The 13,048-nt window shown below is 36.2% G+C and overlaps 1 protein-coding gene across 12 annotated transcripts in view; it reads right to left on the reverse strand.

Annotated features, from left to right (window-relative positions):
- The window catches only part of LOC117174281 (thyroid adenoma-associated protein), a 398,068-nt gene that overhangs the window by 306,762 nt on the left and 78,258 nt on the right, over positions 1–13,048 (reverse strand). For 9 of the 12 annotated variants that reach the window (XR_004467285.1, XM_033363216.1, XM_033363214.1 and 6 more), the window contains one exon: positions 10,129–10,269. The exons of the other annotated variants lie outside the window; for them this stretch is intronic. Coding sequence is in view for 8 of the 9 variants with exons in the window: in XM_033363216.1 (XP_033219107.1) it covers positions 10,129–10,269 (141 nt within the window). In the remaining variant the exon portion in view is untranslated. The remainder of the gene's footprint in view (positions 1–10,128; positions 10,270–13,048) is intronic. 12 annotated transcript variants of the gene reach the window in all.

Raw genomic sequence — 13,048 nt, forward strand, 5'->3', positions numbered from 1 at the left:
AAATACAATTTGTTACGACGATTCGGCCAAGGTCTCGTGCATCCTGAGGACACGGAACGACCCAGGACGACGGCCTTCTGCATTTTCCCCGCAAGTGTTTTAGCATATTGTTGACACGCAGGGATGCTTTTTAGGATATTAACCAGTGAAAGCTTGACACCTCCAAGAACGTCGAAAAGGACGATTAGTTTAACAAAATATTCCGGTTATAATCGTCGCAACTCCCTTATAAAGTCTTTATACCTCTCTTTTTTTCATTCTCCTTGGCTATGATGTTTTATCAGCTGGTGCCGAAAATTCGATAATTAACATGGTTCGCTTCTCGAAGTCAAGAAGAACCCTGTCAGGCCTCGAGTGTGCAAAAGAAACAATTGATTTAGGAAAAGAAAAATTTAGCTCACACGTCATTTACTGAACCTACAGATTTATGTGGAAGATGCCGTGCATCCTCTTATCGAGGAACTGTTCACGGAAGTTTTTCTCTTCTGCTTTCTTAATTCGGGCTTTCAGGAGTGAGTGCTCGAGATATATAGGATTTGATGCATTCTGCTCACCCTTAAAACTGAAATTAAGTCAGAGTGTTTCAGCAGCCTCCTCCGCTGCTTTGTACAGAAACGCTCCTTTGCCCACTTATTCGTGCTTCCTGACCATTGTAAGAGGAGGGTCTCTTTCATTTGCGACTTTATGTGCTATACCCAGAATACTCCTGTTGTGAAGACATTCAAGATTCAACATTCTGCGACCACCTGGATGGCGTGAGATGTAGAGTCACGGAACAAAAGACTTAGGATGCATGCTTTTGTTCATGTGCATAACCTTTCTTGTCCCGATATCAAGGGATCTGAGTTTGTTCTTCGTCCATGAAACCACTCCAAATGAATAGAGTACTACAGGGACGACAAGCATGTTCGTTGCGGATACTTTGTTCTTCGCCGACAGTTCGGAAGACTAAATCTGCCGAATAAGACGTTTGCATCTGCTTCGGAGCGTATCCTATATAGATGTCATATCCTGAATGCGGCTCTGTGGAACGCCCAGGTATGTATAAGTCTCTCCAGCGCAAAGGTGTCGTATAGCGCTTCTATCGACGAGCTCAGGGTCTTCAGGGATGCAATTAAGTTTTCTTCGCTTCAAATAAACCTTGGCGTATTTGTCTAACCCAAATTCCATTCCTATACGACCCTGCGAACCCAGGTCTATGAGTGGGGAAAACACCACTTCCTAGTCCTAATACCCAAAACCTGGGCACCGAGAACCCAGTTTTGTGCTCCCTGCCCATAAACTTGGACAGCCTTCGGTTCGCACGTTCCGTTCCCAACCCCTTAGTACCAACAACGCCACGCCATCCACCCGCAAAAATTTCCAGCCATCAGCTGCGTCGCCAGAGAGCATCATCTCCTAGGAGGACCAATTGCTACTCCGGCTGCGTTGGCTTAATCGCTCGGGTACCATCCAACCTCATTTGCCTGCTCTCAACTATGCCGCCCAATTCGGGCCTTTGAGACCTTTTGGACATTAGAAATGAGCATGTTAGGTGTTTAAAAAAACAGCAGAAGTTGCAATAAAATGTTGCGCCGAAGAAAGGGTGCTTACTCTAAACAAATCGGAATTGAGGTTTTTACAGCTTTCGTCAGTTTTTGAGTGGTTCTTTTTAATCAAACCATGGAAAAAGATTTACGGGCGTTTTTATTTCTGATATTTGAGTTGCTAGGTATCCGAGAAATCCGGATTTCGCTCGAGAGCTCGACATACTGTGAAACACCTCCTACCACTTACCACTACATTTCCGCGTCTCATCTATACCGCGTCCGTGAGCCGCATCTACGACCTATATCTTTTGGCAAGAATGAACGGTAGGTGGAGTGGGAACATTTCGTGAGTCTTCCCTCTCCCCTAAACGTTCGCATCTATCGGGTCCACTTTGACCGATCATATGAACTCCCATCTACACAACGCTGCTGAAGGTTGGTTGAACTTCTCAGCATAGAACATTAACCAGTGATGACTCTTGGTTGAAACTAATCGCCTTCAAACCCTCGTTAATCGAAGTTTTGCGAGTCAATGAGGTAGGGATTTAATTTAGAAGTTAAAAAAAGGTAAGGCTGATGTGTACACCGTATGAGCTACATTTAGTTCGTAAAAAGAAAATTGGGAATGAGTAAATTCAGTTTTTGAAAAACCGGCAGAAGTTGCAGTAAAATGTTTAATAACAAAATTTTTTTAAAGAATGCGTATTTTATTTAAAGCGACAATAAAACTACGTCTGTCTTAATATCAATGCATGTTATGAATTGTAATAATATACATTTACGGAAGTGATATACAAGTTGAGATATAAATTCGAGTGCGAAGCACGAGGTACGTGATGAGAATGTGTTCGTTAAAGCCGAAGGAGCTTTCTCCAAAGAGAGTTTACAATTATCAAATTACCCTTGACGATGCTTGGATCCTTAGTTCTAAAAAGTCTGTGTACAAGTGTGGGGAATATACAAAGACCGAGCGCGTAACTTGAGGTAAATACATGATCGAGGAAATCTTGAAGAGGAAAATAAACAAGAGCACCGATTTTGTAACAGATTGAAACCACTATAAATCTACATTATAAACGACTCCTTTTACAATGACAGACCGTTTAGATACAGATAGGATTACTCAGTTTCAAACAAAACGGGAAAACTTACATACAAGGGGGTTGGAAATATATTAACCATCGAATCCAAAATTCACTAAATATTAACTTAAGATAGTTGAGCCGAAATGGGACCCTACTTACGGATTGTTTGAAATTTTCAGAATATTTAGAAAATATTGTTATCGAATGATTCATACCTTATTCAGCTGATTCGACCGTTTCAAAAGTCAGATATGATCAATTATGGTTAGTACTTTTTGCATGGGTCTTCCATAGCTAACATGAGCAATCACCACATTGCAAAGTCTATTATAGAAACGAAGCTTACCATTGACCTTAAAAACTACAGAAGTAAAGAAAAATATCGTGCGGATTTAATTTTCAAAAATAACAATTATTGACCCTTTAGTATGAAAGATATAATTTTGTAAAGAATAATGTTTCTGTTCTCGCATAGCACATGGTGGGGGTAGGCAGTGACGATGTGGCAACACTGTCACTCAGTATTTCATAGCTGAGTATATATATTATGAATCGTGTTTAGATCACAGTTCAATAGAGAATGAGTCTCTATAACTGTCAACGCCGTCAACACAACTTTTTTCGAGAATGAAAATGTGACGTTGCCACCATCGTTTACTTACGAACTGTTCCTGTGAGTGTGTATATTCGTATATGGGACGCTTCTATGTGAGTATACAAACTCAATGAAAATTTTTCACCAATGGTTAGGAGAGAACTTGTCATTTCTTGCATCTTTCTACAAGTAAACTGTTGAATGTTATTGTCGCGTGACCACTACCTTTATTAAAATCAATCAGAAAACGAAAATAGACCATGACACCTTCAAGTTGGACATATAAATTGACTTCCAAACATTACAAGATCTAGACAAAGAATGGAAACAAATTTACCAAATTTCAGAAAAGACCCTAAGCGAAAGTGATTTGGGGCCGCATCCGAATCAATGCGAAAAACCCTGAGGGGTCCCGAAAACGTTGGACGACGCATGTGCCGTCGCCGAATTAGTTAGTCTTCTTCGTTCGCTTGCTAAGAGGACTGATTGCTCCTTTTTGTGTCTCGTGAGTGTTTTCGGTACCACTTTCGATCGCTTCCTATTGAACCTAGGTACGACGTCAGGACTTCAATATCCCCTTTGCTTTTACCCAGCTCGTACCAATTTATATAGAAATAAAAAAGAAATTATCTCAACTCGAGAAGAATCTAGAAATCAAGCGATTTCGAGCGCGCATAGCACTCGAATGGGTGACCATCTACGACGTACAACCGGGTTGTGTATTTGCTGAGTTTTAACTAAAATTGACCGGGGTTTTAAAAATAAAAATGCATAGTACAATATATATTTCTATGCTTTTTTAATTCTGATTAAATATATAGTGTATATATTTTGTTATAAAAATTAATTTGTTTCAATTTTTCAAATGGTTTCGATTTTAATATTATAGTTCAGATACAAAAGTTGTATTTATTATTAGAAAGGTTGTAGCTGCATGTATGTACATTCTTTGTTGATTCCGTATACAAATTGAGCCTATTCTTTGAAAAATGGCCAAACTCTTCATTTGCTCATAAAAATTGTTTAAATAATTAAATAGATCTTGGAAATTTGAACAGCATATTTGAAAAAGTTATATGAAAGATATTCTTAGTTAATTCTGTAAAAAATTAACCCTGTTTGTTGAAAAACAGCCGCATTCTAAATTTATTCATGTAAGTCGTTTAAATAATCAGTCATTCTTGTAAATTTACAAAACGTAGTAGAGTCATCGGAAAGACAATTTTCGTTGACTTCGGAAACAAGGTACGTCTGTTCCTTGAAAACCCCAAAACTCTAAATATGATTTTGAAAATTGTTTAATTATTTAATATATATTATACATTTTAAAAGGCTCATAGGGAAGAGGTATTGAAGAAATATTCTATATGGATTGCGTAAATAAATTGAGCCTATTCGTTCAAAAATGGCCAAACTCTTAATTTTTTTTTTCAAAATTGTTTTAAAAATTAATAGATCTTGAAATTTTGCAAGGCATCACACAAAAAAGTTATCGCAAAGATATTCTTTGTTGATATTCTTTGTTAATTCTGTAAAAAAAACCTATTCTTAGGAAAAAGTCAAACTCTTAATTTTTCAATCGTAGTTGTTTATATAATTATTAGTTCTTTAAAATTTACAAAGCAACCTCAAAAAAAGTCATCAGAAAGACATTCTTAGTTGACTCCGTAAGCCAATTTGGTATATTCCTTGAAAAACACCTAAACTCTGAATATGCTTCTGCAAATTGTTTTAATAATGAATAATTATTGTGAATTTGCAAAGTTTCATAGGAAATAGTTATCGAAGTTGACTTTAGTTGACTCCGTAAACAAATTGAGTCTATTCATTTCAAAATAGCCAAGCTTTCAAATTTATTCTAAAAATTGCTTAAATAATTATCAATTATTTTCAATTTGAGAAGTTTCATAACGAAGAGTAATGCAAAGACATTCTTGGTTATCTCTGTAAACAAATTGAGACTGTTCATAAAGTTTCCCAGCGAAGAGTAATTGCAAAGGAAATCTTAGTCAACTTTGTGAAAAATTGAGGCTTTTCGTTTTAAAAAATATCTAAACCGAATGTGTTTACAAAAATGGTTAAAATAAATAATAACTATTTTCAATTTGAAAAGTTACATGCCGAAGAGTGATCGCAAAAACAATCTCAGTTAACTCTTTAAATAAATTGAGGTTGTTCGGTTAAAAATATCCAAACTCTGATTTTGCTTAAGGAAATTGTTCAAATAATTAATCATTATTGATCAAAGAGTGATCGCCAAGACGATCTTAGTTAACTCTGTAAACAAATTAAGACTGTTGCATTACAAATATCCAAATTCTGATTTTCTTTATGGAAATTGTTGAAATAATTAATAATTATTGACAATTTAAACAGTTTTATAACAAAGCGTAATCGTAAAGACATTATTAGCCAACTTCATAAACAAATTGAGGTGAATCGTTTAAAAATACCCAAACTGATTGTGTTGATGAAAACTGTTTAAATAATTAATACTTATTGTCAATCTGAAAAGTTTCATATCGAAGAGTGATCGCAAAGACAAACGTGCCAAACGTGCCAGCAGATTCTTTCCCGTGTATTGGGTACGCAGCAGTCCCATAAAAGAGAATGAAATTGCCCCACGAGTCTAGAAGTAGATTTTAGCGGACAAATTAAGCTGCAGGTCGCAGTTCAGTTTTGTTGTAATTGTATAAACAATTGCGTGATAGTCGTGCATAAAAAATGATTTTTTTATCAAACTTGCTGGAGTTAATCTTATGCTGGAAATTATGTCTATAATTCTAATTGTTATCATTGAATAAAACACATACACAATTGTTTATATAATTTGTTAAGAAGAATTCAAATTATTAGCTTAGAATAAACCTTTTCCGTTATATAACACCATAAAGCAAGATGTCCAGCGACATCGCGTAGATGTGTAAATTTATATCTCTCTGAGAAGTCATCCATGATGTCATCACTTGGAAAAATAAAATAAACACTAGTATAAGCACAATCCGTTTGTCGCACGAAAACTATAAACTATAACTCCGCTCGAAACGCGGCGTGGGGATTCCATGCTCCCGCCTAAAGGGAGGGTTGCTACACAAATACAGCTGTTTCAATGTGGAAACAGAGCATGCCCAATATGCGAGAGGATGTGTGCCAAGCTGCCGGCGAGTAGCGTGAGACCTATTTGGTGTTAAAGCTCTACCACGTGGACGAGCAGTTCGCCCAAAAATTTTCAGTGTAGTTAACTCTGTAAACAATTTGAGATTGTTCGTTTAAAAATATCCAAACTCTCATTTTGTTTATAGAAATTGTTAAAATAATTAATAATTATTTATCGAAGAGTGATTGCAAAGACGATTTTAGTTATCTCTGTAAACAAATTAAGACTGTTAGGTTAAAAATATCCAAACTTTGATTTTGTTTATGAAAATTGTTTACATAATTAATAATTATTGGCAATTTGAACAATTTTATAGCGAAGAATAATCGTGAAGACATTCTCAGCAATTCTTAGTTAACTGCTCAAATTTCTACGTTACCAGCCTATGATAGTTCCTATGATAGCGATAATTCTCAGATCTTCCCTCACTGCGCATATGTCATATCAGGAACTACATTGGTTACTATTGTCGCGCTTATTTAAAATGATGACATTTGCAAATCAATTGACTTCAACAAACGACAATTATAAAACAATTTAAATTAATTCTTTTATAAATAGAAATTTTAAATAATTTTTTAATTTTAATTTTTAACCATTATTATTTGCTGTAAAGAATTAATTTACACACTTGATCGTTTCAAATAAGCGCGCCAACAACAACCAATCCGCTTGCTGAAACGACGCATACTCAGTACTGCAAGGTCGGAGAATAAGAAGAACTCTGTGACCTGAAACCACCCAATATACTTTTTAATACGGGATATCATAACATTTGTCGTCGAAAGGACACTGGGTATATAGTGGGAATTTAGTATGATCACCAGAAGGTTAATGTCATTTTTTAGAAAATAACATCATTGCTTCGTATTTTAATCGGGAAATCACTTAACAAGTAAGGGTTTATGTTTTGAGAACGTCACGTTGTTTCGAAATAGTTTGTCTCAGGGCAATATTAGAATTACTGATTTCAAGTGCATCGCGCTCTAGAGTTCACGCATGATGCTCATTCAGTAAACGCGAATGAGAATAATGAGAATAATATAAAATTGTAATGAAATATAATTATTGGTATTGAAACCGAATGGGGTCAAATTTTATAAAAAAATTAAATTGATCTATAATTATATGTCTTATAATTCTAGATTCGATTCGTGTACATTAAGAATAATAAATTATTGTTACTAAGCCAGAAAAAATAGTTCAAAACATGTGGACGTGTGAAAAATGGTAATAGTGTGACATTTTAAAAATAAATTAATCACTAAAGTTACTTTTTTTAAATTAAGTAGAGAGTAACAGTGCGAACAGGGATGATTTTAATTTATTATCTATAATGATATTTTGGAGTTAAGGTATAGTTGAAGTAGTGGAGGAAAAATTTGTTTTATGTGACCTGTTAAAATGTCATTATCGAAAACTTTGGTCATTCATTACTAGCAAAATACACTATCGAAAATTGTAAAACTTGTTTAGAAATAAGGATTGGTACCAAACTTTTGCAGGGTGTTCAGTAAAACTGCTCTTTAAAACTTATTCTTTAAGATATTCGTTCTCGTGAACCTGAAAATTATCAAAAAACACTACTATCAAACTCGCGTGTTTCCGAATATACGAATATACATTCTTTAACAAAACGATATTTAAAAGAAAGCCACGCAGAGTACATCCGCGAAGTTTCTGTAAGTGTAAATAATAAAGTTTAAAAGTTTAAATAATTTATTCGTGTAGATAAATTTTTGTTTAAAAATGTATATTCGGAAATATATGCGAGTTTGAAAGTGCCAAAGGTTGGTGCCAGTCCTTATCTCTAAACAAATTGTACGATTTTCGGTAGTGTATTTTGCTTATAATAAAGTTTATAACAATGATTTTTAAAACAGGCAATTTTTGTCAAATTAAAAAATTCAAAAATCGTTTTTATAGTTTTCCAGTTCAAGGAATCCATTTTGTTGTTAAACTTGCGAGCACATAATTTTTGACAATTTGAATTGTAAAAGAAAATTTCTTGGCATCTTTAAGCAAAGTTTTTACTTAATGAATTTTGAAAATTGTATTAAAATTAAAAAAAAGAAAGTCTTAACATTTCTTCAACATGAAAAATCTGTAACTTCTTAACGAATGGAATGAAACTTCTTCCACAAAGTTGAAGAAATTTTTACACTTTAATTTCTTTAATTTTTATTCGACTTTTTTAACTCATAAAGTGAAAACTATGTTTACGGTCCCGAGGAATTTTATTTTATAATTCTAATTGTCAAAAATCACGTTTTTTGCAAATTTAAATACACAACAATTAAATTCGCAGTGGGGGAGACTAGTCGAGAACTACTTACTTTATTATAACGTCCCAGACGATTGGAAAAGGGCGATTATCGTACCAATATACAAGAGAAAGGAAGATAACAGCGACTGCAATACTTACAAGTACTGTAAGTAAAATATACTTAATAATACTTATTCTTAGGGTAATGCAAATAACAGAAGCAAAGATTTGGGAAGCCCAAAGTGGATTTATGCCAGGAAGGTCATGTACGAATCCAAAATGTAGCTTAAGGGAAATTACAGAGAAGAGTTTGAGAGTAGGAAAAAAAGTTTTCCGTGCATTTATTGACCTAGAAAAAGCTTTTATTAACAAGGTAGATATAAGTAAACTTTGGGAAGTCCTGAAAGAGTATGGAGTCAATGGATGGTTCTTACAAGCTATAAAAACTATATATACGGGTTGTAAAACGAGTGTAAGGGTAAATGGGAATTTGAGTGACTGTATCGATATTATTCAAGGAGATAGACAAGGATGCGTTATGTGTTCATGGTTATTTATATTATCTACAGACAAGTATATAAGAATGGTTCTTTTCGACGAAGAGGGTATGGATCTCGAAACAATAAGGGTACGTGGGTGAGCGTTCGCAGATGATGATGTTGAATAAACTGAATGCAAGCATGAAGAGCATGGGCCTCAAAATTAACGTAAATAAAACAAAAACTATGATTTTCGAAGGAAAGAGTGAGAAAAGACTATGAAATATTGTATTAAATGATAAGAGAATTAAACAAGTTGATAAATTCATATACCTTGGTAGCTTATTTACTATGGACGGGAAGATATATGAAGAGTTAGACAGACGCATAAACGAAGGTAAGACGGTTATTGGTAAAGTAGTACCCCTTATCAGAAGTAAAAATGTATCAAATAAAGATAAAATGGCAATACATAACTCTATATTTGTACCGACTGTACTATGCGGTAGCGAGACACGGACGTATCAAGAAAAAGATAAGAGTAAAGTTAATGCAATTGACATGAGATTCTTGCGCATAATATGTGGGAAAACTCTGATGGACAAAGTGAGAAAAGAGATAATGCGCAAAGAATGTATTGCAGAACGCTCATAAGCATAACTCAGATTTTTAAATGCTTAGGGGCCCTTTCTTCGGAGCGCACCACAGCACAGCTTTGTTTCTCGAACAATAAAACATTTTAAAATTTTCTCTTTCTAACCCCATTTAACGGCATTTAAAATAAATGCTAATTCACATATTCAAATAGGGCGCGTTCACATACGACGTCACGCTTTAGGGGAAGGGCAGGGGGTATTTTTTAGCAAGACCTATAAATATATATATAAGAATATGAAAAAAGAGCGACAAGGGTCAGAGAGTAGTCTAAAATTTCTGAAAGCATGCGTGACGTCATATGAGAACACACCCATAGATTAAGATGTTATAAAGAAACAAATTATTGCACATATAATTTACCTTTTTTATAAATGGCAAAAATTCAAGTCGCTCGCCGATATTATACTCTAAAAAGATGAGAATTAAATGCAGTTCAGCAGATGTGTATTTTTGTGTAGTCTTTTTCGATTCACTTATTAAGGCAAGCGCTTGAAGCCTTATCTGGAAAAATGATCAATAATGAGTTATTCAATTATAAATACTAAGACAAAAATGACTAATAACACTTTTGATGGAATAAGTATGTGGAATCGATAGTGTGTTATGCCGCTGCGAACCATTGTCACATACTTTCTAACACTATACCCTCTTCCAATTCCACACTTCTTTAAAGAAAAATAGTACAGTAGAACCTGTCGCATCGGGACTCGTCGTATCGAAATACTCGAAGGAAAGTAGTACCTACTCGTAAACCTTTCCACTTACCGAGATAGGTAGGCGCAAGTCCGAAAAGATGCAGTAGATTGCACGCGATATGAAGTCAGTGCTGTATGTATAAAACTTGACCGGCCTGTAACGGCCGGTAAAAAATATTAGGGCCATGTACATTTTAAGGTACGTCACTACCTCGAGGTGTGACTAAGATTTATTTCTGTGACCAGCCTGATAGAAAGTCAAGACCCGGTCCATCCAGATTCGAAGAGGCCTACTGTAATTACTCTTTGACTGACAATTACAAACATAGCTATAGTTTCCAGTCATTCGGACTTGTTATTTAAAAACAAAAAATTTAATCGAAACTTCCATTTTTGATTAACATTTGAAATTCCCGTTTGCCCTCGAGATGTCAGTAGCATGCAGGTGTGCCGAACACCCATCTGTTATCTGGAGGCAATTCCGCCTGTGAGTCTGTATTCTCGAAAAGTATGTTTTGTCATTGTTTCGCCGGACGCTTCGATGGTTTCAATTAATTTAACCCAACGAAATAAACTGCGAAATGTATCAGTATCTGTCAATGCCACCAAGGTTTTTAGATGGAATCTTCTGCTGTATTTACGTGCACAAGGAGACACAGATAACACGTTCAGTTTTAAAGACCATGTGAGTGACGTCTGTAATGAATCACCAACAGTCTTGGATTTTTAACAAATGGTTGCACAAAAAAATACATAGAAATATAATAACGTTTTTATAAAAAATAAATATAATAAAATTCCGCATAAAACCGCGGGTAGGCATCCAATAAAGAAAGAGGATGACGAGCTTCGTGGACATTTTTCCGAAGAATCCGACCTATGGGCTATCAATTATTGTGTGTATAATGCAGCGAGAGCTTTGGCCGATGCGAACCGTAAAACAAAACCAACGGCTGATCATAAGACCAAAAGGCGAATGCATCAGCTTGCCATAAAGATAGGCTGGGCAAGACAGTACGCGTAACGCATTCAGTGTGTGATTGACTGCATCACATCTGGTAGAAATTTTACGGCCAAGGTTCGAAAGTTCGCGCGCGATCTCCGGACTCGTTATCACACACTTAACAAGTCAAAGCTGCTGACCATCAGGCAGCATATTGTTGAGAGATTACGGATACTATCTGATGCGATGAGAAGTTTAGAGCGGACGGAGAGGTGGGTACGAGAAAATCAACAGTTTCTCTCGCCCAAACCAGAGGAGGTCGAAGTATTTTGGAGAGAAGTCTACGAAGTTCAGCATAGACTGGACGAAGACTCAGAAAATATAAAGAGCTTCAAGGAGTTATGTGTTGCCCTCATAACATCTGATAAAGAATGCCCACCCATCACTACCGAGGAGGTGGAAAAAGTATTAAGAGGGATGAAGAACTATACCGCACCGGGACCAGATTGTATCAAAACCTTCTGGTGGTAGAAGTTTTCTTCAACCCATCAGCATTTGGTCCGTATTTTCACCTCATATTTAAAGTCGGAAGAGCCGATTCCAGAGTGGTTGGTGAAAGGGCGCACAATACTTCTGCCGAAAATAGGCAACTTAGCTGACCCGAAGAATTACAGGCCAATAACTTGTCTGAACACGCTTTCTAAGATATTCACAGCTATCCTAAATGATAGGATTGTTCGGGCACTTGAACCTGTGTGGCAAGAAATGTATGAACAACGAGGCTCAAAGAAAGCCGTAGCCGGATGTCGGGAGAAGTTGCTCATCGATAGATGTGTCTGCAAAGATGCAGCATTCTACCAGCGTGACCTATCGATGGCCTGGATTGATTATAGGAAAGCTTTCGATTCGACATCCCATAGACTTATCATCTGTCTTTTGGAAATCTTAAAGGTTCATCCGTAAATAGTTGGGTGCATAGAGAGATTGATGCCGCTTTGGAAAACCAGATTTACTATCTCATCTGGAAAAAATCGTGTGACAACTAACAAGGTCACCTTTCAGAGAGGTGTCTTTCAGGGCGACACCATGAGCCCTCTCCTCTTTTGCCTTACATTATTGCCACTATCTCTAGCACTTCGCCATTCCGACGGGTACTTGTGCGGCAAACCTGCAGATCGAAAGTACAAGGTCACTCACGTATTTTACATGGATAATCTTAAGATCTATGCTAAAAACAGAGAGCAACTGCATCTAGCTCTAGGGATTGCCGAACGATATACTAAGGAAATTGGAATGGAATTTGGGTTAGACAAATGCGCCAAGGTTTATTTGAAGCGAGGAAAACTTAATGGAATTCCTGAAGATCCTGAACTCGTTGATAGAAGCGCCATACGACACCTTTGCGCTGCAGAGACTTATGCATACCTGGGCGTGCCACAGAGCCGCATTCAGGATGTGACGTCTATAGAGGATACTCTCCGAAGCAGATACAAACGTCTCATCCGACAGATTTGGTCTTCCGAACTGTCGGCGAGGAACGAAGTATCTGCAACGAACATGCTTGCCGTACCGGTACTACTCTATTCATTTGGAGTAGTTCCATGGACGAAGAACGAGCTCAGATCTCTTGATATCGGGACAA

This window comes from Belonocnema kinseyi, chromosome 6 (genome assembly GCF_010883055.1).
Source record: "Belonocnema kinseyi isolate 2016_QV_RU_SX_M_011 chromosome 6, B_treatae_v1, whole genome shotgun sequence".
NCBI lineage: Eukaryota > Metazoa > Arthropoda > Insecta > Hymenoptera > Cynipidae > Belonocnema > Belonocnema kinseyi.